This window comes from Glycine soja, chromosome 9, assembly GCF_004193775.1.
Source record: "Glycine soja cultivar W05 chromosome 9, ASM419377v2, whole genome shotgun sequence".
Classification (NCBI taxonomy): Eukaryota; Viridiplantae; Streptophyta; class Magnoliopsida; order Fabales; family Fabaceae; genus Glycine; species Glycine soja.
Window position 1 is genome coordinate 38,131,538 of NC_041010.1, and position 27,480 is coordinate 38,159,017.

General features: G+C 31.6%; 2 protein-coding genes across 5 annotated transcripts; one reads left to right on the top strand and one right to left on the bottom strand.

Annotated features, from left to right (window-relative positions):
* Positions 1–1,377: 1,377 nt before the first annotated feature.
* LOC114368741 (UV-B-induced protein At3g17800, chloroplastic-like) lies at positions 1,378–5,176 on the bottom strand. 3 transcript variants are annotated; one of them, XM_028325984.1, is made up of 4 exons: positions 5,068–5,176; positions 4,839–4,970; positions 3,798–4,096; positions 1,378–2,564 (listed from the first exon to the last, which is right to left on the bottom strand). In XM_028325984.1, exons 2-4 carry the CDS (start codon positions 4,962–4,964, stop codon positions 1,745–1,747), a joined length of 1,245 nt encoding a protein of 414 aa, XP_028181785.1. In that variant the 5' UTR covers positions 4,965–4,970; positions 5,068–5,176; the 3' UTR covers positions 1,378–1,744. The 3 variants fall into 3 exon arrangements, with proteins under 3 accessions (XP_028181785.1, XP_028181786.1, XP_028181784.1); XM_028325985.1 differs by having other exon boundaries at positions 5,064–5,168; XM_028325983.1 differs by having other exon boundaries at positions 4,839–5,155.
* A 3,994-nt stretch (positions 5,177–9,170) lies between these two features.
* On the top strand, positions 9,171–18,486 carry LOC114368743 (extra-large guanine nucleotide-binding protein 3-like). Of its 2 annotated transcripts, none has more exons than XM_028325986.1 (8): positions 9,171–10,426; positions 10,573–10,710; positions 13,609–13,713; positions 13,822–14,007; positions 14,792–14,969; positions 16,047–16,291; positions 17,317–17,486; positions 17,575–18,486. In XM_028325986.1, the coding sequence occupies exons 1-8, from the start codon at positions 9,338–9,340 to the stop codon at positions 18,155–18,157; spliced, it is 2,694 nt and encodes an 897-aa protein (XP_028181787.1). In that variant the 5' UTR covers positions 9,171–9,337; the 3' UTR covers positions 18,158–18,486. The 2 variants fall into 2 exon arrangements, with proteins under 2 accessions (XP_028181787.1, XP_028181788.1); XM_028325987.1 differs by having other exon boundaries at positions 16,050–16,291; positions 17,575–18,157.
* The last annotated feature ends 8,994 nt before the right edge of the window (positions 18,487–27,480 follow it).

Consider the following 27,480-nt stretch of genomic DNA (forward strand, 5'->3'; position numbering starts at 1 on the left):
TTGGTACCTGCCTTCTTTTTTTTTTTTTGTGGGAAAGCAATTGCTATCCTCACTAATTTATATTTTATATAACAGTAAAGATTTCCAACCCGGTAGAGGGGTGGAGAGTATCTCTTTTAAATTGCACTGATGAGAAACAATCAGTTATCAAGATATCCTAATCAACAAAGGCTGTGACAGATAGCAAACATAGTTGAGAACTTCATAATTTGCAAATAAATGAAAATCCAGAAACCTGAATCTTACAAAAGGAAGCTCAAAAGGCAACATTTTTTTAAAGAAAAAAGCATGCTTCTTAATCTTTATGCCAAATTGCCAAAATTATAAACCGACTTGGTTGAGTACATTTGCCTCATAGTAAGAGTTATAGTGATTTTTCTATCTTCTCAAATTGGGGATTTTGTAAGGATATAATAACTACAGAATTACATACATCAATGAGAGTTGTTCCTGATAAAGATTACAACAATGCTTTTTCTTTTTAAATTTCAATCACAATTCTGCTTCCTCATGTGACATGTCTAATCCAAGTTGTACTACCTTCAACTTTGGATTTGCATTTTCCCCTGAATTACAATTTCTTGGAAAGGGAAATAGCAGTGGGGTAGTTTTTTTTTTTGGTCTGCAATAACAGTGGGGTAGTGCTTGATCTTCACAAGGGATCCTAAAATCTGATTAAATTGAGTTATTATGGGTGGGGTAGTTAGTATTCTCATGGAGCATGCAATGGAATGAAACAAAGGCATCAAGAAGATTGTTATTATTGTGAATGGAGGATGAGTGAGAATGAGGGTGGAGCTTTGCAGTTGCAGGATAACAAAGAAGAAACTTGGGAAGGGAAAGAGAACAGCGTAACCTTAACACCGTGAGGTGCCTCCCACTGTCACAGTCATTGCGCAGGATCCGTTCTAAAATATTAAGGTTTGGTAAAATTCCATGCCGTATTCCCGAGAGGGAGACTCAACCTCCAACTGTTTGTGTCAGTGTTTTTTGAGATGTTATCCCACGTTCCAAGGCTGTTTTTTAAGAAGTATAAGATTCATTGTATAATTAAAAAAAAAAAGATTAAGGATTTAGATTCTCTGTTATCTGTTAATAAAAACAAACAATACTCCCCATCCATATTTGTCAAAGAAAAGGAAAAAAAAACTAACTTTTTAAATTTGTTTGTTAGGTTATATTAACGTACATTAAAACGGTTATAAAAATTGAAAAGGAAGGGTGCACGCTGCATGTTTTTATTTTATTATCCAGAAAAAAAAAGGTGATAGAATGGCATTAGAACAGGTGTAGTATTACTCGATAGTAAACTAGAGAAAAGATTAAAAAAAGAAAACTACAGAAGGGAAAAATATTAACATTCTCGCAAACACTCTCTTGGTCATGAAATGTGTATATCCATTTATTGGTCAAAAAATTGATAAAATAAACATTTAACTAAAAGAAATCTTGTAGTCAGCCACTTTCCCTTTACATCAGCCATCCTTATTATAATTGTCACAACAGTCATTAGTAATTTGAATTTTGTTGGATTTGAATTTTGACAGGTCTATATCGGTTGCACACTTAATACTCCAACAAAAATCACCATAATGAAGGATAAACCAATGTGGGAATATCTAATTTTAAGATATCCTTTTAATAGTGAAAACCAATTCCAATGTCACTGATCAAAAAGGTGAAAAATATTTGTACTTTCAGTCCGTACAGACTTTGCCTTGGGGTGCATGGGAGTGAGCAGGACTCAGTTGAGGACAAAATGGTACCTTGAGTCGACGTAGCTCTCAACATCCCAGAGAAAGGAACCAAAAGTAATAGCTTCTAAAACAAGTCTCTTCAAACCACCAAAGCTAATTTTGATGCTCTGATCCGTCAAAGAATCAATTACCCCCTCCGGTGTTACAACAATTTCAGGTCTTCCAAACAATGCTTCGGTGTGCTTCTCAATGATGCTGAGAGCCTCTTTGGATCTTATTGTTGCATATCTCTGTAATGTCTCGCTATCAAAGGACATCACATAGGTACGCAACCTGGACACTTTTGAACCATAACCAAATCCCCCTGAGCTGATGCCACCACCAGGCAAAGTAGAAACTTCAGGATGGGACATAACATGAGAACGGCCATCTCCACCACTGATTCTTGAATCATCTACAACAGTATGTTGAATGCTATTCTCTTCTGCTCCATTAGGAAGAATCTTCATTGTCTTCTCCAGCTGGAACCTTTGGACAACCCGCTTGAGAAAGTACCCGTACATTATCGAAGCTGCATAGACCTGTCCTACTCTGATTTTGCTGATCTGAGCAACAGATGTTGAATCCCCTAAACGGTTGCCCAAAATGAGAGCCAAGTGGTTTTGGATCATCTCATAGGCTTCCGGTGAGTGAAGCTCCTCCAGTTTTCCATCTTCACTTGGCCATGAATCAACCTGACCAGAGTGGTTTGGAGTTAAGGAGGGTATCAGAGAAATATTGGCATCCATGAACTTTTGCACCACCAATGCATACAATATCTCTTCTAGAGCTGTTCTCCTCTCTTTAGCCTTAACCTCAGCAATTCTCCTGGAAAATTTTGGAAGCCAGCACAGTTGACAACACCTCATTTCTTTTCTTTCTTTTCCTTTCTTTCTATTTTAAGATATCTTTCTTTTTTAAGATAAAAGCACCCATCAGTTCTTTATAACTACAAAAGCATTTTCTGATAGAAAACAGCAACCAAAAAAAATAAAATTCCTGCATACTGATTTTATTCTGATATAAAAACTTTATGCAGGATTCAAAGTAAACACAAATACATCAATGCAACATTGCATGGACAGCAACTTCACAAGTAAATTCAATTCTATCAAATCATTGTGCTTTTTATGAGAAGAGACAAACAGTATTTCTCCACCAAACAGTTACTTAAAATCATTCGAGAAGATTTGGCAAATACATGAAATTCAAACTTTACACAAGATAAAATAGAATATCATTTCTGTGCAGTTCCTGATCGCACTAATCCTTCATCCCTCCCCTCCACTAAAATAACTTTAATAAATAAAAATGAATCATAAAGTGATAATTCCAAACATGAATTAATATACTAATTTTATATCCATTGAGATATTATCTTCAGAAATTTGAACATGTGCAAAGAAAGCTAAATGAAGGCACCAATGATGAGAGTAGATCACATGGTTATTAGCCTTATGAAAGAGGCAGAGAAAAACCAAGAACATTGGAAGAAATTATTAAAGGGTTTTTATGGTGAATAATATCCCTGAGAAATGGGTTTTTAACGTAGCCAATCTCACCTAGTGGGATTAAGGCTTTTGTTGTTATTGTAAGATAACTTTAGTATATCTAATAAAAAAAAATCTTTAGTTATTTTTCCAAATTACAAATCTTCAATCAAGTTCTATGGAGTACAGATCTAAAAAGAATTATAATTAAAAGAGACTTGAATTTTTATATAAGAAAAAGGAAAAAATGCACAACTGCTCAATGGAGAGACACAGTCGCACAAAGAGCAAAGGTTCTTATGTTATACTCCAAACAACGAATTACTGACAATGACAAAGCTAAACAAGTAAATTTCCTTGGAAATATTTGCTTATCTATAAAGTAAAATATAGCATTGATCAATTAAGGAACCCCAATCCAATGAATGAGAAAGGAATTATAAATTTCTGTATATATATGAACTACCCATTGTTTAAATTTTACCAAAATAATAAGAAACTAGATTCATAGATTTATCAGAAATACATGGCGATAATGTAGAATATCAGATATCATCAAGTATAAGCAAACCTGTATAAAACTAAGTCGGTGCCTGAAGCAGAAGGCTCTTTCTTTTGTTTATCGCCATCACAATCAGTTTGGAATTGCTCAAGTTGCTGCTCTACTGCGGCAGGCACAAGATGCGGGTGACTTATCAAAATCTGAGAGAGAAACTGCCCGATTGGAGACTCCAGCTTAAGTGGAGCAATCTTGGAACTTGGTTCAGATGACTCTGGTGTAAATGATGCAGCTCTAACTACAAAACCCCTTTTACTTCCAACTCTGTGTCTCGCGTGACCTTGCTTGGAGAACGACACTGAAGTGCTCAACTGCCAACCACCAAGGACACTCAGAAAGAAAATAACTAATCCCTAAAACCTCCTATACGCAACAAAAAGTAATAATAGTAATAATTCCACGAAAGCGCATTGAACAGTATAACTCGGGGAAGCCAACAACATCAGACAAACAACAAAGCAAGAGAAGAGACATCAACGTCACAAATTCCCAACCAAACAAGAATATCTCCAACAAATCATCTGTGCAAGATTCAAATTAGGCACAAGCATGTTCTTTATCCCCTTTCAAAAGTGAACCATAAAAAACACAATACAACAAAACATGTTAAAAAAACAACCAATTATTTGGCCCCGTTTAGATATACTTTTCAACAAGCACTTACAAGAGAAGAAAATAAGAAGGAAAAATGAATTGAACTTATGTGCAAGTTAAAATAAGCTTTTGGACAAGTTAAATGAGAGAGTTTCTATAAAAGTTGAAGTGCACGAGTTGATTTATATAGCTTATAAGTGGTTATCTAGAAACTTATCCAAATAGGCCCCAAATGACACAAACATAAGGAAAAAAGCACACTTTGAAGTTTGAAGCGAAATTCAACTCTCTCTCTCTCTCTCTCTCTCTCTCTCTCTCTCTCTCTTTATATATATATATATATATATATATATATATATATATATATATATATATATATATATATATAGTTGAATTGAAATGCAATTCTGGCGATCACAAATCAACCAGAATCCAATAAATAAATAAATGATTGAATACCTTAGTGGAGAAGCGAAGATTGGAACGGAATGCGAGTGCGGAGGGTCTTCCGAGGAAAACCGACGGCCTGGGCGGAGCCGACGGGGGTGTGAGAACAGTCGCCGTTGCCGTCGCCGCCGCTTCCATTGGCAGCTATGGGGAAAGCGATGAAGGTTGTTGAATGAATGAATGAAGAAAAGCATGATGTAATAGGAATGGAGAAGATGAAGCATGGAGCGACCCTACCTACCTCTGATGAAGACGCAGGGATTGAATGGAAACTAAGAGAGAGAAAAGAACCCTAGAGAGATTAAAATGTCAAGGAGTGCGTGCGTGTCTGTCTCTCCTTATTTTTTATTTTTACAAGATAAAGTTGTTTTTCTACATCATTAACTACTTAATTCAGTTCATTGCATAATACTGTACGAGTACTAGTACTCTTTAATTAAAAGAAGAAAAAAAAATCTAATTTAAGTTCATCATGTTATAAATTCAGTGATAAGAATTTGGGTAGTAAACATCTAATTTCATCACTTAAGAAAATAGATTCTAATTTAAAGTTCTTGTACTTTTTTTTGAAAGGAAAGTCCTGGTACTTTTGTATGAGAAAAATTTACTTGTTCAATAAAACTTAGGCTAAAACATATGTTTGATTTAGTCCCCAACGTTTTATAAACATGTTCAATTTGGTTCTTTAGTTAAGGGACATAGACTGAGATGTTAAAAGACGCTGATCTAACCGTTATATTTCGTTTGGTCCTTCTTGTTTCAGGTGTGGTAGTAGCGAAGAAATCATTCTCCACTTGCTTAGGGACTGCCACGAAAGCAAAAAAAGTTTGGGATATGTAACATTTTGAAGTATGTATTGCCTGACATAAAAATTAGTGGCCAGAGTATATAGTTTTCCCAGGAATGAGAGTAGCATACTTGATTCACTTGATACTTCTTACATTTTAGTTTATAACTTTTAACTACATATCCTAGTTTTGTTTAATTGAAACTTTATAGCATCTCCAATGTAAAGTATTTTCATGATTTCTTAGGCTAAGGAACGGTTTCTTGTAAATTTTTTTGGAGTATAGTGACGTGACAAACTGAGTTTCTTTCTTGCTAAGAATAGTTTTTTATATAAAAAACTCTAATATTTGAATTTTTTTATAATTTTTTACGATTTCTTGCATTGGAGTAAAATTTTATATGAGTTTCTTATAAATAACATAACACCGTGTAAACCAACAAAAATAATACGAGGATCATAAAAAGATGATTAAGAAACTCATATAATTTTTTTGCATTCAAGATGCTCTTAGCATAGATATGTATGTGGAATGAAGACCATATTGAATCTAATGGTTCTGTAGTCATACCTATGCATACCTATGTTTGATAGCTATCTAACTTCAACAATGTGCAGATCTCCATAATAGAGATTATGCTTTATTGAAAACTGTGCTGGTAATCAACTTGGAGGTTTGTGTCTCATGTAGTCTATGTTTTCTGTGTATTCATATTATATGTAAGCTTTGAGTGTGTGAGATCAACACGACAGGACAGCAAAATTGAAGTGCCCTATAAGAATTTTATATGTTTTGATATGGAGATGACTCCTTTTTTCTGTCTTTTTTTCAATGATTCATGGCTTACTATGGATATTTTTTATGTATAGATTGAAGCTGCTGAATCATGGGAGGAGTCAATTGATGAAATTATTGCTGGTTTTAAGAATTAACATCGGCGGAAGCTTTTGTACAGCGTCTCCTTCTACTAAAAATACCCCAGTCTCCCAAGAAAAAGAAGTGTTACAGTAATTGAATATTTAATGGTTTCATTAAGCATAACATCAAAACCATTTTTGTAAATTTGACATGTAGATCTCATTTCAAATGAACCCATTTTTGTATTGGATATTGTGCATTAAATTTTAGAAGGATTAAACTACCAAAAGGATTATGATTCATACCTGTTTTATCTGTTCATTCGACTATCTGGCTTGGAATATTTGTAGTAAAATGATCAAATAAGTGTAATGAGTTTATTGCATTCGAATGCTGTGTTGTATATTTTTTTATTTTTGTATTTGTGCACCAAAGTATAGCTACCCGAGGAGGGAGTAATCTAATCGCTTTGAAAACGATAGAAATTATCAAAATATATTTTATTTTCTAATGAAGTGTTTTCTATATGCATGTTCAAGGATTAAACTATGGGGGACTTGTTTCAGATTCAGTTATACCTGATATTCAATTATACCAATGGTATTAGGCTTTGCTCGTTCCAGAATGTGCTAAATGTAAAGCCTCAAGAAATATATATATATATTACATAAATAATTATACTAAGAATCGAGTAAAGGTTCGCTTATAACCATTTTACTTCTAGTGTGATATATAAATATAAATGGCTTAATTATATTTTATATCCCTAATTTTTTATTTTTGAAATTTTTTATTTTTAATAAATTAATTTGGTGTATCATACTTTCAATTTTTAAGAAATTTGTAAATTTTATCCTTTATGATTTATACATTAATAAGCATAAAAATTGAAGAGAAAAATTGTTAAAGAAATAAAAAAGTTAAAAATAAAAATCGTTAAAAAAATTGGGTGCAAAATTTTTTTTAAAAAAAAGTTGGGATAAAAATTATAATTATGTTAAAAGTAAAATGAGAGAAAGTAAAATTCTTTCTTAAAAATTAAAGATAAAATATGTTATATTAATTTATTGAAAGTAAAATTTATTAATATAATAAAAGTATTTTGAGTCACAATAAATCATTGGACTCAACCATGAGTGCGCTGAGACCAAGTCATGTTTATAACTCATCATCAATTCAATCATTTGCATTTGATCAGTTAATAACATTCTTTTCTTTTTTTGGTCTAGAACAAATAACGTTCAAATGGTTTAAAATTAATAACTTGCTAAGGAATTGACCAAGGCTGTTTCAAACGCCTACATTGAACGCAAGACTGTGCCAAATTTACAAAATAGCGTTCCTTGTTGATACTGCACCTTAAAAGTATAATCTCTTCAATTTTTTTTTAAAAAAGGAAAAGTATAATCTCTTTAAGTTTTTTTTTAAAGGAAAAGTATAACTTGAGTTTTTTTAAAAGAAAAGTATAACCTCAAATTTATTTAACTAATTTAGTTCACCTATTTTTAAAATGAAGTAGATTTAATTTTGTGATGTTTTTTTATCTAGAAATCTAAATTCTAATTTTTTTATTTAAAATCTTCACAAATTCGACTAATTATTATCTATCTATTTTTCAGAATAGTTATAAATTTTAACATTTAAATTATAAATTAAAATTTAAAAATAAAGTAAATTTGATCAAAGTTGAGTTAAATTAATTTTAACTCACTTTTCAAAATAGTTTTACATCAATTTTTTTTAAAAGACAATTTCAATATCAATTTTTTTTAAAAGGCAATTTCAACACGTGTTTGATTGTGTTTTAGTTTTTCTAATCTATTTTATAGAATAATTTTAAAAATAAAGATGTTTTGATTTTTTTTTAGTTTTTTAGTAACCATAACATTGCATTAAAATTAATTTTATCAATGACTAATTTTTTATAAAGACATATATTTATTATTACTAAATAAGTTATTTATACTAATACAACTTAATTTTATTTATTAATATTATCTTATTCATATATACTAATAATATTAACTATTAGATACTAAAAAATAATAAATATATAATAATACTAAAATAAATATAATATTATAAAAAAATAACTCATAATTCTAATATTATATCTTTTCCTAAAATAAATACTATAAATAATAACTTTGTTTTAAATATTTTTTTCTTTTATAAAATTGTGATGTTATCATTTTTATTTTTTCTTTACATATTTTAATGAATGGAATAAGATATTATTATCAATATGACAATTTTTTTTCTTTTCCTAAAAGAAATAGTATTTAGATGATATGTTTGCAAATAACCTTCTTCCAATATATTTATATCATATCCAATATACTTGTATTTCTGTACAAAAAAAAAAAATATATATATATATATATATATATTAATTTATATTCATTAATTTTAAATCATTAATATCAATAGTATTAGTATATATTTATAAACAGATGGTTATTAATTTTTAGTCTCTTTTAATTTTTTTCTAAATTGAAAGGAACAATAAAGAATTAAAGAATTGCTATTTTGATGAACAGAATTAAAGAAATTAAGCGTGCAGCAAGTGTGCAAGTGCAACTAAGGCAATGCCTATGTCATAAATACGTATTAAACATGCATATATGAAATCACGATGACGTCAAACATAACGGAATCGGACACCGTCAATGAAGAGAGACAGAGTCTGCCGTTAAATGCCTCCGTTTACTTTCTTTCTGCCAACTGCTGCAGCTGACAACTCAACACTGAACTTTTCTCTCTCTCTGATCCAAACCAAAAGACGATGAAACCTTTTGGTTGATTCCTTCGAACTCTCTCTCTCTCACACTTTCCTTCACTTTCTCGCCATCCAAACCCTAAATAATGGCGTCGGAATCCACCGGAGACGACAAATCATGGGAGCACATCCTTCGCCGCATGCTCCCCGCCGGCGCGCCGCTTCCCGACGAGGAGCACCTCGATTACTCCATCGCCGTCGAGTACGAAGGTCCTCCGGTTCCTTACGACGTTCCAAAGGTCGATCCGCTCAAAATCGGAGCCTCCACCGGTGGCGGCGCCGTTCCGATTCGCACTGCTTCAATCGACTCCGATCACAACGCGGCGGCCTCGATTCCGGTCGCTATGCCAGTGCATCCGCGGTTCTCGCGGTTCAGCCGCGTCCGCAACGGCGGCTTCGACCGCGCGCCGCTGCCTCGGAGTCCGGCAGAGAGCCGGCGGTCGTCGTCGGTTTCCAGGACGCAGTCGCAGTTCGATTCGCGCAGCGGCGAGGTGGCTTACCGCTCTGATTTCTCCGGCGAGGTGAACGCCGACGCCGACGACGGTGCGAGTTCCGCGTCAGCGGCGTCCGCGCCGCAGACGCCTCCGAATTCTGCTCCGGTGCCGCGGAGTGGCACCGGAGCTGGCAAACGCCCGACGACGGTGACGTTTCATACTCCAAGGGACTCGGAGGACGACGATGGCGACGATTATCTGTCGCCGCGTTCGGTAGCGACGGAGCCGGTGGGATCGCCGTTGACCGCTTCGCCGTCGCGGAATAAGAAACGGTGGATTTGTAGCAGATGCGGGAATAGTAACAGGCTGAAGGAGAAGGAAGCGTGTTTGGTGTGTGATTCAAGGTATTGCAGTAACTGTGTTCTGAAAGCGATGGGGTCTATGCCTGAGGGAAGAAAATGCGTGAGTTGCATTGGGAAGCCAATTGATGAGATGAAGAGGTCGAGTTTGGGGAAGTGTTCTAGAATGTTGTCGAAAGTGTGTAGTTCTTTGGAGATTAATCAGATAATGAAGGCTGAAAAGGAGTGTCCTGCGAATCAGCTTCGACCGGAGCAGCTTGTTGTGAATGGCAGACAGCTGAGGCAAGAGGAGTTGGCTGAGATTCTGGGCTGCTCCATCCCTCCTCAGAAGTTGAAGCCTGGGAGGTATTGGTATGATAAGGACTCTGGACTTTGGGGCAAGGTGAAAATGGAAAAATAATATATCATGTTTAATGTTTCAATGTATAGTATTTTGTGTTTGTCTGTCTTTGTTAAATATAGGAACTACTGTTTTTGGATTGCTTTATTATTGTTTGGCTGAATTTGGATGTGATGGATTGGTTTCAGGAGGGTGAGAAGCCTGATAAGATAATAAGTTCAAAGCTAAATATCGGAGGAAAGCTTCAGACGGACGCGAGCGATGGGAATACTAGAGTCTACATGAATGGCCGTGAAATAACAAAGATTGAGCTTAGAATGTTAAAGGTAATCAAATCAATAATCATGTTTCTATTTCGTCTGTGTTTGGAAGATTCGATTCTGAATGAAATAGTAAAACATGGAAGTTAGTAAATTTACTAGAAGGCTAGAATGCTAGATACCAAATTCCTTGGCTGAGCGTCAAGGTTTTCTATGTTTGGGCTTCAACTAAGGTTGTGTGTGATTTACCTTGTTGGAACCCTACTGACTGAATATTGATTGCTGTAGTGCTTAACGAGTTTATAGACAATAGGTTATATAAGGAAAAATACACAAATGAATACAGACCTGCGTTATTTTTTTTGTTTTTGATCAGCCAAAATAATTATATATTTATATTAAGAGAGTACCAGAGGTACTGAAAGTGTACATGAGTAAGATACAAGTGTGACAAATTTGAAATCAGCCGCTTAGTAGTCCACCCCAGGTTGGGGCACACAGCAGGCTCAATTACAAATGATTGCCCTGCACTCCTAATGATTACTACATCTAAAACCTTGAGTCAGATTTGATGACCACTGATTGTAGTGAGTGGTGAAATCCTTCTCTAAGTTTTTCATCCACGTCCATACCAAAAACAGTGTGTCCTCCATCAATCTGTTTGCATTGAAATTGCTATTGGAAAAAACTATGTCATTTCTGTGCTTCCATATGCTCCAAGTCAGTGCTATCCACCATCCTTTCCATCTAGATGCTGCCATTCCTTCCACAATATAAGACGCATGCTGAATAAAATGTTGTCTTGGATGGATAGGGAAAACATGCACCAAATTCACCCAAGACAATGACTCCCACCAAACTGGAATTATTTTCCAGCAATGAAAAAACAGATGTGACGCGCTCTCTTCCACACTTCCACAAAAGGGACATGTGAAATCCTGCAAAGTCAATTTGCTTCTTCCTCAGGTTTTCTCTCGTCGGTAGCCTATCCATGAGTAATCTCCAAACAAACACAGCCGCTTTAGATGGAACCTTGAGCTTCCACAACTCCTTGAACTCTTCCCCCTGAACCTCCGTAGGTACATGCTGTCTAAGCACCTTGTAGGCACTCTTAGCTGAGTACTGACCAGTTGGGTCAGAATCCCACACCCACTGGTCAGCGGTTGTAGGTCTAATTCTGGTTCCCTCCAGCTCTTGAATAAAAGAAACTGCCATCTGTATCTCATTATCAAAGAATGATCTTCGCCACTTAAAGTCCCACTCCCAACCAGATTCTTTGTGATTTCCCATGTTCTGAATTAATTGGTTTTGCTGTTCCGATATGGTGTATAGTCGAGGATACTTCTCCAATAATTTATTCCCACCTCCTGTCCATGAATCCTCCCAGAATTTTGCTTCATTTCCACACCCAACCTGCCATGTTATTGAGTTGTTCAAAAGCTGCCCCTGCTGTGTATGTTGACACAATTTCTTCAAATCCCTCCACCATATAGATTCTTTAGCAGCTCTCGGATCTTCATTTAGTCCTCTCCAGCCACCATACTTTGAATTAATTAACCTTACCCACAATTCCCCCGGGCTTTGAAATAATTCCCACTTCCATTTACCTATAAGTGCCACGTTAAAAGATGTGATGTCTTTAACCCCCAAGCCTCCTTCCTCCTTTGGCAAGCACACCGCTTCCCACTTCACCCAAGCAATTTTATTTTGGTCGGATGCACCACCCCATAAAAAGTTTCTCTGAAGTCTCACTAGCTTTTTCACCACCTTTTTGGGGACCCTGAAAAAAGAGAAAAAATAAATAGGCAAGGACGTTAGCACTGAATTTATAAGAGTCACTTATGGTCATTTCTGTTTCTAAGCATTTAAGTGTTTGTATTTTGCTTGTTAGTATCAAATTTTTACCAAATACTCTATCAATATTAAGAAAAAAGGCATTACATAAACTACTATCTGTGCAGGGTAAAATATTATCAACCGAAAAGATCATGTATTTAACCCTGGGCGCACATTCAATTTTTTTTCTTAGCAGTTCTCCTTTAAATTAATAAACAATATTTCAAACATTTAAGCTACCTGATTACTAATTAATGATACTATAAGTCTAGAATCACATGCATCTGGTTAAACACTTAAAATTTTGAGCAAATTACAGTAGCACCCATTGAGGTTTCATGTAAATACACAAGCACCCCTGCTTTTTTAACCATTACATTCACCTCCCTTGTAGGGGGTGTTAGTGTAAGATTTGAGGGGGTGGTGGTATAATGTTTTCAAACATATAAAGGGGTGTTAATGTAATGTTTTAAAACTTAAAGAGGGGTTATTATAGGGAAATCAAAAAGGGTGGGGCTATGTGTAATTTGATAAAAGCTCAGGGGGTGTTGCTGTAATTTGTGCTTTACAATTTTTAATGCAATCATAATTTCTACTTGTCGAAAATCAACAATCAAGTTTAACACGGTTTATGAATCCCTTAGATTCAATGCATAAAGAATTCACTCATGGTTTTTATGGTGGTCCTTCAATTTTTATTTTTTTTTGTTATGGTACCTATAATTTGTATTTAAAATGTCTTTCTTTTCCTGCTCACTTATCATTTCTTTGATGTTTGTTTCTTATTCTGCACGTCTTTATATCTCTTAAAGAACAATGCTTGCCAAAACCAAGATCTTATGAAGCATGTCTTGAAAGGAGGACTGCAAGGACCTTTAAGTAGACAGCTTCCTCTTTTTAATGCATTTAGACCATCTCAAGTTAATGAAATCCTGAATGTTGTCATTCTCATTCACATAGATATGATATTGCTCCAATCATATACCATTAAGCTCTTATGTTTCGCTTTTGGTCTCTATGTCTAACTGCATTGGAAGTCTATAAATTATGTTTTGTTTATCTACTTGTAATTTTTTGCCTTTATCATCTCATCAATGATTATTTGTGATTTGTTGGTTATCATTTCAGCTAGCAAATGTTCAATGTCCACGAGATACCCATTTCTGGGTTTATGAAGATGGATCTTATGAGGAAGAAGGGCAAAATAATATTAAGGGAAACATATGGGGAAAGGTTCTCTCTTATCTGATAATAACATATCTTTTTTTTCAATTTGAGCTTGAAATTGTATGTCTTGATTTGGCTTTTTTATACAATATTAGTTTGGTTTATGGTAGGCAGACGTCCACTCGTTTCATTTGTTCATTATTCTCATTGCCTGTACCACCTACTAATCCTCCCGGGGTCAAAGATAATTCAACTAACCATTCAACAAGATCTGTGCCCGAATATTTGGAGCATGGAAGAGTTCAGAAACTTTTGTTGTTTGGCATGGAAGGATCTGGAACAGCCACTCTATTCAAACAGGCACGTCTTTTTTTCCTTTTTCTTTCACTTCTTCCATCTTTCTCATCCTCTGTCTCATAGCTGCACATATTCATACCTTTCTGTTCTTACTAAACTTTAGTCTGGCTGGTTTGTGATCAATATGTTTGGCTTTCCCTCTTAGCCTGACAAAGGACTTTAGTGTATAGTCACAGTTTATGTGCTTGGTTCGTAGTGCAATGAATGCTGGTGGACTGCTAGTTATATTATATAATTATAGGTAGACTATTTTCTTGGGATTTTAGATATATACATGTGCTCATCCACACTTTCTCAAATATATGCTGTATATATTTGTTTAAGTGTGGATCATGCTTGCTTGCATATACCAATAGTTCTATGTATGAATGTTCCATGTGCTTGTCACGTTCATAAAATGTGCTAATGCATACCATTTATGTATGTTTGCACAATGCATACATACTTAGAAGTTAGATGCATTCAAATGTGTATGTCTCAACTGATGGATAATGGAAACCCAACCGTACCTTTGTTTTTTTTTTTCAATGTACATGTGGCAGAAGATATTTTTTGAAAACTGCGTAATTTTAGTTTACATGGTTATGACACATTTTTAGTGGGAACAGGCTTTTATTGTTGTTATTGTGGTTATGACACATCTTCTTTTTGTCATCTTGCAATGGTTATTTATCTATTTACCTGGTTTTAAACTGTTAATAGTGTTGTACTGATTTTTTTATTCTTTATTTTTGTATTTTATCATTTCTAATTTTCAATGCTTTCATTTTCCCTATCTGTGGAACAGGCCAAGTTTTTATATGGAAACAAGTTTTCTGCAGAAGAATTACAAAACATCAAGCTTATGATTCAAAGCAATATGTACAAGTATCTCAGCATTCTACTTGAAGGACGGGAGCAGTTTGAAGAGGAAGCTCTGGCAGAGAGAGAATCTACTTCATTAGAAGGTGAAGGATCTGGACAAGGTATAATTTTACTTTCCTTCCCTTTCTTCCCTCTTTTACAGTCTGATGGAAATGTTTCTCTTTAAGTTGAATTGCCACTGGCTTTCTGCTATCTTGTGGCATTTGTTATTATTATCAAGTCACTAAATATTGATTTTTCTATAAGGGCTCATGAAAGAAATGAAAAGTTCTGAAGCTTTTCACATTTGTTCTATATATTTTCTTTAGTTATATTTCTTTTGTTCTATTATATACATATAAAGTGATGCTTAATGCTTTATAATTTCATAATGCTTGTAGCTTATGCATTTGCTCTGTCTACTTCTTACTCTCACTCACCTAGTGGGATAAGGCTTTTGTTGTATATTTTACACTCACTGTGTCAATTTATTTGTCATTCTTTCTTCATGGTTTGTCTCAAATTTTCATCCAATTGAAACATTTTAATGAAGAACTTGTAGTCCTTTTGGGGAGTAGGGAACAAAACAATTGCTTTATGTTCCCTTATTGGATCCATAAATGTAATTTTTGGATAAAAATTTCTTTGATTGTGTAGTGATATACTAAATGCTGTCTGCAATTTTGTTCTGACGTGCAATAAATTCATTATTTGTTATTAAGATGTTAAGTTTCTTCAAATTTAACTTTGTTTGATATTTTATCTGACAATATTCAACATTTTTATTTTTATAATAAAAGCAATCTAAACTAATAATAACAACTACCACCAAGGCTCATCTCACTCTAAGGGTCAATAACATGGATCAATTGACACCATTGGGGGCTCTATCAAAAATCAAATTTTCAATAAAACCATTTAAATAAGGTCCTTTTCAATGGTTACTTGCTGTCTTGTTAAGAGTTCTTTTTTCCTTGCCCATTATTTGCTACTGCTACAAGGCAATACAACTATGTTTTAACTGGTATATTTGATCATTTGTCCTTTTAAGCAACAATTTTCAAGTTAGCAATAGCAATTCTTGATATCACATCATTTTTTTTCCCTGGTAGATAATACAATTTGATAATAATCTTTTTTGCAATGTCTTTGGAAAGGCTAGAGTTCTGTGAATGAATCTAATTGTATAATAAATTTAGCAGAGACAGCAGCTGACGAAAACAAGCTGAGCGTTTACTCTATCAATCAAAGATTCAAGCACTTTTCTGACTGGTTACTGGATATTATGGCCACCGGAGATTTGGAGGCCTTCTTCCCTGCTGCAACGCGTGAGTATGCTCCTATGGTAGATGAAATCTGGAGAGATCCTGCTGTTCAGGAAACATACAAGAGAAGAGAGGAATTACATAATCTTCCCAATGTTGCTAAATATTTCTTGGATCGGGTATAACTCTACTCCATTTACTATTTTGTCACTAATGTTAATGTACATTATACTTTTCAAAATTATAGAAACTATTAACTGTTTGAGCTAGTACTTATTTTCTTAAAATTTTCTCAAGCTTGTCATTTGAGAGTTGAGACCAATGTGATTTTTAACTGCAATTTAATCATTAAATTGATTGTGTTTTCTATAAGCATTTAATGTAGTTCTTTCATCATTGCTAATTGATAGTGGCTTCCATCTTAATTAGCAAAACTGCAAAAGCTTAAATTAGTTGATATGTTTAGTTATTTAAGATTTATATGAATGCCATTATGTCTATCTTATGAACATGTAATTATGTACTTGTATGCAACTTCAAAGGATCTACTAATCTCTTAATGCAAGAATTGATAATTAACTCTCTTTATTTAATGCATATTTAAATATTTTTTATAATAATATTGCCATCATGGAAAATTACAGTAGGATATTCACTGTCCATTTTCATGGTTGCTAACTTTTGTATTTGCTCAAAGGTCGAGAACCTAACTTTCAAAAGAGTATCTAAAGTACCGTGTAAAATTCAAAATCGCAATCTTATGTTGTATAACTCCTTCCTGTCTTGTAGTCTGTCTATCTAAAATTGGCTCATAAAATAAATGTTTGTCTTTCACTTTTTTCTAATATAATATGTACCTAGGTAGAGTAGAATAAGAGTTTACTAACTTCCAATTTGATTTTTCTTGCTTTTGTTCTTTTTAATTTGTCATTTGTCTCTGTTAATAATTTAAAACTAAAATATATTTGGACTTCCATTATGTGCACTGTCATTAAGATGTCTATTTATATGTGATCTTGCACATGCAATAGAAACATTATGATACGTATAATCATATTTTAACTTCTAATTTTATTTTTCTTGCTTTTGTACTTTTGATTTGTCATATTTCTCTGGCTAATATTTTAAAAAACAAGTTTTAAATTTAGACTTCCATTATGCACTTCTGTTATCAAGATGTCTAATGATATGTGATCCTGCACAGGCAATAGAAATATCAAGCAATGAGTATGAACCTTCTGATAAGGATATATTATATGCTGAAGGAGTTACTCAGAGCAATGGTCTTGCCTTTATGGAATTCTCATTTGATGATAGGAGTCCCATGTCTGAGATATACAGTGAAAACATCAATTATCCTCCTCATTTAACCAAGTAAATCATTCTCTTCCATCTCCTTTTCTCTTATTTTGCAGAAGCTTCTGAAATTGTTCTTAACTCCTTGACATTGTCATTCACTCAGATATCAACTGATTCGCATAAATTCAAAGGGACTGCGTGACGGTTGCAAGTGGTTGGAAATGTTTGAAGATGTGAGGGCAATCATATTTTGTGTTTCCCTGAGTGACTACGACCAGATGTGGCCTACTAGTACTGGTCAGCTTCGTAACAAACTGCTGGCAAGCAAAGATCTTTTTGAGAGTCTGGTGAAGCATCCTTGTTTCAAAGATACCCCATTTGTGCTTCTCCTAAATAAATATGATGTCTTTGAAGACAAGATAAACAAAGTTCCTTTGTCAATTTGTGAGTGGTTTGGAGACTTTTGTCCCGTGAGACCCCATCACAACAATCATGCCCTAGCGCACCAAGCATATTACTATGTAGCTATGAGGTTCAAGGAGCTTTATTATTCACTAACCGGCCAGAAGTTGTTTGTGGGGCAAACTCGAGGCCGGGATCGCACGTCAGTGGACGAGGCATTCAAATACATAAGGGAGATCATCAAATGGGACGATGAGAAGGATGAAGATGTATATGAAATCAACCCAGAAGAGTCATTTTACAGTACAGAAATGAGTTCTTCTCCATTCATCAGACAAGAATGAATTCCCAACCTTGGATAGCCCTTCTTTGAGACTAAATGGTCTTTTATATGTGGATAGAGTGTCGCAGCTCCAAAGAATTTGTAGGAGCATAGCATTTGTTGAAGGACAGGGAGGTCAGTTGGCTGGGCTGTGTTGTGGAGTATGTTGTTTTATTTTGTTCTTTTAGGATCTTCCTGAAACAGGTTCAGAATGATTTTTGCCCCTTCATAAATAAGCTAATTTGATTGAGAGGTTGTAAATTCAGAGGTTATTTGTTCTCTGTACAGCTTATATTGACAATATTGTTCAGCTTAATTTGAAAAAAAAAGAGGTATTTTTATTTCCTTTTATTTTCGTCAACACACCATTGTTAAGTTTAAACATACTAAAGCCGAAATATAAAAGTTTAAACACCAACAGGTGTGGCTATAATTTCTTTTAATTTATAAAAGAGATTTCTGGCAGTGAACTACAAATATTTCACTATGGTTAATGTTTATTAGGAATGGAAATGGGTTAAGAATACGGAATTTATGATTTAAATTGAGGTTAGACTTCGTTTAACAAAAGCCAACTCATTAAATAAGGTAACTATTCTTTTTTTAAAAGTCAATTAAGTTGAAAGACACAGAATTTAAAGTAGGGGTTGCTTTAACCTTTTTAATCTGAAAAGTTGTTTTAAAAAGTATAAACAAAGAACTTTAAATTAAAGTTAAGTTTTTTTTTTTAACACTTTTATGATTTTTTAAACTTAAGAACTATTTTTCATCACTTAGTTAAAAAAAACTCAGTTTTACTTTTATACCATAATTCATTTCCTTGCCTCTCTTCTACAGAGGTGGAACCATTTTCTGCTCAAACAATTTCAGTAATCCTATACCAACAACTTTTTTTTTTTTTGGTGACTATCTTACCAACCAACTACTTGCTCAGATATTCTTTGCCCTTATTTTCCAATTGGGCATTTTTCAGAATTGCAAAGTTATTGTCTTTATCGAGCAACGTATCTATGCAGACATTTCCAGAAATACCTTTGGTGTACAAGCTAGTTGTTCCTTAACCCACTATGCCACTAAAATTAAGAAGATAAACCTATCTGCAGAAAATTGTTCAAATCCCTTTAATTACAAAACGTCATCCTCGAGTAGCTAAAACAAGAAAGAAATGTAAGGGGAAACATGAAACATCCCTAGACCCTAGCAGCAGACAATATAACCCAAACGAATAATGTGAAAAATGCAAACAAACTAATTGAGGTGAGCAAACAGAGATCAGAGAGGGAGCTAAATGGAGAACAAAATAATACAAAAGTGAGAAGCCATTGTATATTTGCTATTTGGAGTAAAGAAATAGAAGCTACTAAGAATCACTTATTAAAAAGCTTATTTTTTTTATATTCAATTTTGTAAAAAAAAAAAAGTGTTCTAAACCTTATTAAGGTTATTTTGGCCCACTAAAGTAAATAAACAAACATATTCGCCCAATGCTACTACTAAGTCCAATCAACAAATCTTATAGTCCATCGCATGAAGACTCGAGAACATTCCTACTATACCCTAAAGACATGCATGGGTGTGAAGCATGAAATCGTGAACACAATTCATTAATAACTGCAAATCATGAGATTAGCTTAAGGCACCCCATGCATTATCACACAATAAACATAATATGACTCCTATTAGTAAGCTTAAATAACGACATTGACTTGGATGTCAGAGAGTCCTTGAAGGTACCCAACTAAAACTCTTAAATTCCAAAGCTTGCCTCAAATATTTTTGTTTTAAGGTTGATGCTAAACAAAATGCTTCTTTTAATTTTAGAGTTTTTTGAACATATGTTTGACTTATATTTTAAAGAGTTTATTAAAATTATGTGAAAAAAGTTTTTTTTAGGTTTAACAAACTAATTTATTTAAGTAAATATAAAAGCTTAAATATATATTTATGGTTCCTGATAAATGATCAAGTTTTGTTTTAGGTGTTTTATAATTTTTGTTGTTGTTATAAATTTTTAATTATTAAAAATTTTATTTTGAGTTTCTGTCGTCAACTAAATAATGACTTGATATCATCACTTGATTAATTTATAAAATGACACATCATCACTTGATTTATGGTAATGATTCAAAATAAAAAGTTCAATATATCGAAGACTCAAAACAACAAAAAAATTTAATCATTTATGAGATACCTTATTTATATTTAAGTTAAATATAAATAATACAATCTTATGTAGGACGGATCCAGAAGTATATCAAAAGGGTGTTGATTTTTTTACATAATTATTAAAATATTTAATTTCTAATAAATAATTATTTAATAAATAACAATTTTTAAAAATATTTATTATTAATTTTATGGATAAAATTAAAGATATGATGTATCGCTAGAAAATTTTAAGCATTAACTCAAAAACATATTTTCTTTCTTAATATTTTTTAAATTTTAATGTTTCTATTTTTGTCTCATATATATACAAATACAAAGGATCCTTAAGGGGGAGGGGACAAGATCACTACTTGCCCCATCTTGCATCTGTCCATGATCTTATGATTATTGCATTATTTTTTATTATTATATTTTAAAATTTATCCTTATTTTCTTATTTAAGTTAAAGATGCAGATTATTAACATAAATTAAGTTTAATAAGGAGATTATTCGCTAATGATAAATTAAGATTTGAATTCTTATTGAGAGATAAATTTATATTTAATGTCCAACTGTAATTTGATTAAAATTTCCTCTAAAAGAATATACATGTGAAAAAAAAAAGACATAAATTTATTTGACTATTCAAAAATATGTTTAGTAACATATTTAAAAATATTTTATAATAAAATAAGTTTTCAAATATGCTTTCAAGTCAAAGACTATTAAAAATGTTGTTCTAAATCTTGAAATAAAACTATATCATACAAACAGGCCAAGTCCATATTTTAACTTTTAGAAAATAGGCTAGACTTATAGCCTTTAAGATATAACCTAACTTGGCCCATTTCACTTTATTATTGTTGATAGAAGAAAATTGAATATTGATTAAAAATGAGTGGCTATATATAAAATCTGAACAATTAACGAGCCTATTCCTTTCGGATACCTCATCATTTTTTCAGTATATATACAATCTGAGTGTCATTCATCAAGCTGGTTAATGATTTATTCATTTTTTATATATAAAAAGGAAATGGTTCCATGATCAGGGCCTGCAGGAGCTGTTATTGTATTTTTCTGACTTCATTCGTATTCATACCTAACTATGGCGACCCGTGCTTACTTTGAATTCCTCAAGACTGATATATACAATAATAAAGACCAGAGAATTCAATTTAGTTTATCATAGTCAAACAACTTGGCTTTAAATTTTACTTTGGCTACTCATATTGAACACAATAATTAAGCTTGGTTTATAGTGGATCCTTACATTTAATATGTTCCCCTCTGTATAGGAAATCTGTGTAAAAATTCCAAAAAAATTAAACTGTTTTGCGTGTTAGGTATAATGTGGGGCTTATTTAGGTTTGTTTTCGATTTAAAATTTAAACTCGTGCCCTACATTTTTCTTGAGGCCCAAAGTGAAATAGTGAATACTACTAAATAGTTGACAATATATAACATAATTGCTTCAATTCGCTGCAGCATGTTACTTACACAAACTTGGGAAATAATTGGCTATGTAACATGTCCCCTCAACTACTTACACCACCATGTGACAGTCAAATGTTTAGAAGTGTGTGTTTGAATAACTATTTACAAACTTGATTTTAGATGACCTAATTAGTTTTATAAAATTAATTTACTTTATTAAGATTGAGTTTGAAATAAAATGGATATGCATTTTGAATTTTTTCTTTTAAAAAATAAGTTTACAGGATAAAATTCTCATCACAATTAAAAAAATGCATGAGTTGTTTATGTTAAAATCAGATTTAATTAGATGCATTTTCTAGTATGAAGCACTAATAAAAAAGCATGTATATAAATTTTCTCCCACTATACAGGCAGTTTTGCCTGCTCCAGCCATATATCTAGAATTTAATGAAATTAAGAAATTCCTATAAATTAAAGTTGATTGTTGTTGACTTATGATAAGTGAAAAGAGAAATTTCTTAGTTTAATTAGGAAGCAGTATAATATAATCTGTTAGTTAGGAGGCGTACCTAAGTTAAGGGTCCGAAAAACGAAGAGGAATGAATCGTAAAGCATTGACGGAACAATTAGAGAAGATTTTGTTGGAATTTTTTATTCTAATAATTAAATTAAATGTGGACTAATATTATAAGATAATTATATTAGTTATTTATTATTAGTGGATTTTATTTTATGTGATCAAATTAAGTGAGTCTTTAGACAACTAAATCAGAAAATATAGACTTAAAACGAGCATATGTAAATATTGGTCCATCAAAAAATAATGAAAATCCTATTAGGTTAATACGTCATAAGAACTATGGTCTTTAATGTACTTAGGGGTCACATACACTTTCTCAAGAGTTAAAAGTTATGAATGTTCTATTAAGTAATAAAGAGGTTCTCATTATATTGGTATTTTATAAGGATCCTTTAAAATTCCAACAAGTGGTATGAGAGCACCATTACTCTTAGATCATTGGGAATTAAAGTTTTTTTTGCAATATAGACTAGTTTTTAGGAATTGGGTTATTTTTTGTTTCGTAAAAAAAAAATGTTGCTTTAGTGTTTTTCTGATCATGATCTCTGATGATTGACTTTTAACGTCGTCTAATCATGTATTGTCCTTTTTACTTTCTTTTGGATAAAATTTGTGCTCCGAGATTCTTGTAATATTAATAAATTAAAGGAGAAACGTTATTATATAGTTTATTTATATAATTATGATTTTCTAATATGGGAGCAAATTAAAGTTGAAAGTGAAATGAAATTTCTTCGGTCTCTAAGGTGCATTGCACAAATATTACAAACATAAATTAGTATTAAGGAAATATTTTTTATGAATAATCTTATTATTTTTTATATAAAATATTTTAAATATTTCTTTTAATAATTTATACATGATTTTTTTTAATTCCTTTCATAAATTTGTGATAATGTTATTTACAGATGCAATATTTGCTTGGGACATTTTAAGTATAAATCAATGATAGCATTAAATATAATTTAAAGATATGATATTTATTTGCCGTAATTAATATTTTATATTTTTTTTGCTATTATGATTGAGTGTAAAGCAGTAACAGATCTTTCTCATTTATTTATATGTCTAGTATTTTTTTAATTAAATTGATTGACACGATATATTGCAAAAGTAATCCCTAATGTGAAAATTGATTTAATTAAAATTGTATAGATTTTGTATGGAATTATTTATTCAAACTGTGTTCAATCCAAAGGAAGACGTAATTTGGGGTCAAATAATATTTTATACCTGTAATGATAAATGTGGGACAATTATAAAGGTAATTTCATGTGAATAATAGTCATTCCAAGGAAAGGCTATTATTTGACAAAATTTATTATCAATATTTGATCATTGTGTTGAGAGTACCAATTACAAATTAATTTCTCAAGAATTAATGTTGTGCTAGGTATGTTATGATGGGTGCAAAATATTTGCGTGTTTTGTTATATATTTTTATATAACTAAATTATATGAAATTTGTGTAATTCTAAGACCTCTCATTTATTGTATCAAATTGTCTTGTCTTTTTTTGTTAAATTGATTGAAACAACATGTTGTCAAAGTAACATCTATTGCATAAGTTGATTTGATTGAATTTACATGAATTTTGTATGCAATTATTCATGTAAATTGTGTTTGGTCCAAAGGAAGACACAATTTGACAGAAAAATTACATGTTTGTGATGGTAAACATGTGGCGATTATAAATAATGTGATTTTTCATGTGAATAATGAAATGTTTAAAGACAATTATTATTTGAACGGAGTAATCATCATATAAGTTTTCCATGTGAACAATGGAATGTCCAAAGACAATGTTTGTTTGAGAGGACTTATCACCAATATTTAATCAACACGTTGAGAGCACCACTTCCATTTAATCTTTTTCAATCCAAAGATTGAGGATTAATGGTGCGCTAAATATCTTGTTTGAGTCTTAAAATTTACCATAAAAATTATTTGTGCATTGTATGTTTATTGTTTTCTTCTTTAATTGTTGTTGTTGCTATTATTGTGATTTAAATTACTCATATTATTTAAATCCCAAAGTTGCATGTATAAAATTTAGAATTTGGGGAGAGTCAATTGAGAGTTGAAGATATTGCATAATTTTTTTTTTCGAGAGAAGAAACAAGAGAACAATATAAGAATTTTTTTTTTTGCTTTTGTAGGATGAAACATATAACAAAAAAGTCCCATTTACACTATTTAGTGTGTGAAAATGGTAAATTCTCATTTTTTTTTGTTTTAAAGTTAATTTAGTTTTGTAATGAAGGATGCTAGTGGATAGATTTTGGTTCTATTACTCACAAAAGCATATCTATATGACTATATTATGTTACCTATGGAGTCATGTGTGGGCGACAACATAAAGTTATGATTGAAGTTATGAGAACTTTTATGTTGTTTTAAAAGACTCAATTTCATTTGAATTTGGTTAAGACATATATTAAACTATTTATTAAATCAAATTTTATTTTTAATTTGGACAAATTCGATTATTTTATTCAATTAAAAATAATAAAGTTAGTCTCTCATGTGATTTAATCATCATGGATCCTCCAAAATTCCAATAGATTTTTCCTAAAATAGTTGTGAATTGTGTATCTTATTTTTCTACTACAATTGCTCTGATTCTTTCTTCTTCTTTTTTATTTTATGCATGTATATAAAATAATTTTATATTATTATTTAATCATAAATCATCATTTAAATTATTTTAAAATAATTATTTTAAAAATTAATAAATTTATTATATATAATAAATTGTGATTGAATTACTGTATAAATTTTTTATAGCTTTAGTGCGTAATCTTTTTTCTCATTTTTAAGTTACTGTACCTAAAAATAACGTTATGTTCATATCAATACAAGAATAATTTACGCACAATTAAAATGTTAGTTTGGTTAATTATGGCAAATGTTAAATCAAGTATAACAAAAAATTTAATTCAATTATTCAATTTATATATAAAAAAATCTAAGCACATCGAATTAATTAATGAGTAATTGTTTCAAGTGATATACACTATTTTTTGGTTTGATAAAGTATTGTGTAAGGAAAAGAAGAAAAAAATCTCAGCAAAAGAACTAGTCCAAACTAAATTAAGACCCCAAATCAAAAGCCTTCATTCGTTATGCAAAGGATTCAAATTTAGCTTTGGTGGCACGCTCTCATGTCATCAACGATGAGAATAGAAAGGTGATTATTATTGCATCATGGTCTCGCCGCACACGCAAGGAGGTCAAAGCCTTTGGTCTCCAAAAGGAAAATAAAAATAAAATAAATGGGTGGCTTAATTAATAATTAATATGAATGAAAAATTTAGGGGCTATGGTTTGGTTTGCAATGCAATTGCTGGGTTTGAAGGTGTCAAGAATGGAGTTTGGTTTGGTAAAACAGAGACTAACTAACTCTCTCACAACACAACACCGTGTCTTTTCTTTCATTCACCTCTGGTCTTGCTTTTCAATAAGCCACCAAAATTAAATATAATGAAAAGGTCAAACTAAAACCACACTACACCTTGTTCAAGACAGAATAAAAGGTTAGTTTCTAAGGTTTTTTTTTATAAAATATTTATCAAATTTATCTGTAATTAATTTGTGTTAAAACAAATTCTAATAATAGGTTTTAATAATATCTTCTTTTTCAATTATATTTTTTTTATCCAGAATATTCAATTTTTTCCTTTCATCATAAAATAAAAAGAATACTCAAATTTTAAACCTTAAATTATCTAAATCCAAATTTATTTTAATTAATGAAATCTAATTTAGTTGATTGAATGAATTGAATAAGTGATATAAAGTTTTAGTACTATTTTTTATTCTTAGATAAAAATATATAAGATAAGAGACTAGTTTGTGAATTCATTGAGGAGAATTTTCTCTATTATAAACTGGTCTATCAATTGAATCATCCTGATAAATTTTAAGAGTTATAAAATTAGATATGATGCCTCAAGATCACCGTTTCCATTATTTAACTTCATTTCTTTATTATATGTATTTTTTATTATCACAATTTGACTCCTAAGTCCAATCGCCAGATCGCTGCAATCTAGTACTTGGAAGGATACATTATGTATGTATTATATTGGACTCTCACCAATACAAAATTCATGATCTGTTTAAGTATTGTATTTTTATTTGTCGCTTATATATATAATTTACTCAAACAACATTAAATTAAAATATTCAAAATTTAGTAATTCCGTAATTTTTGTAGTGTTGCAACTTAATACAGTAGGGTATTAATGCAAAAAGGTTCCATCTACATACAACTAAGAGTGTATTTGGATTCGTGTTGATTAATTCAAAAAACATGTAAAAATAACATAATTTTGGATCAATGTTTACGTATTTAGTCATATGTTGAGAAATTTAGTTTAGATTTAAACTTGATATTGAGTTAAACAATTATAAGTAGTTAGCTTTTATATTAGATAAAAAATTTATAATAAATTCAACTAAAATGTATAAAGTTTACGTCTAAGGTTTTAGTTGGATTCTTTTGTTAATAATAAAAAATTAGCCAATAATTATGTTTTTGTTTTACATTCATTAATATGGAATATATATATATATATATATATATATATAATATATAAGACAAAAATCAATTACTTCTAGTGTGCAACATCTAATAGTAAATGCATGCGAGCGTCAAACGAAGTTATTTGAATTCAAAGCAATTTAAAAGTAGGTGGTGGTAATATGTCTATAGTTTCAACTTTCAAGAGTCAACAACTTTATGTATTAGTGTTATAAAAATAAAAATAAACTGTATGTATTAGTATGTAGAACGTCTATACTTGTTTTTTAAACTTAATTTAATTACTTTAAGCATTAGACGAATATGTAGAAGTTCAACGTTGATCCTGAAATTTTCAAAACAACCTACTTTTTAATTGCTTTATTTTTGTTTCGTCTTTATATACTTACATAAAAAAAATATTTTTGCCACCCTAATTAAAATCTTATTCTTATAAACTTTGATTCTCTTGACTGATTATGATACTAATTCTTAAGTAGCTAGAGTTTTAATTATACTTAAAACTTATCAATATTTCCCAAGAATATTTTTTATAATAATCAAATTCAAAATTTTCACCTCAAACATGTGTTATCAGTTAACTTACCTCATGCATGGCTGTTAAATAAAATTCTTATGAACCCATCAAAT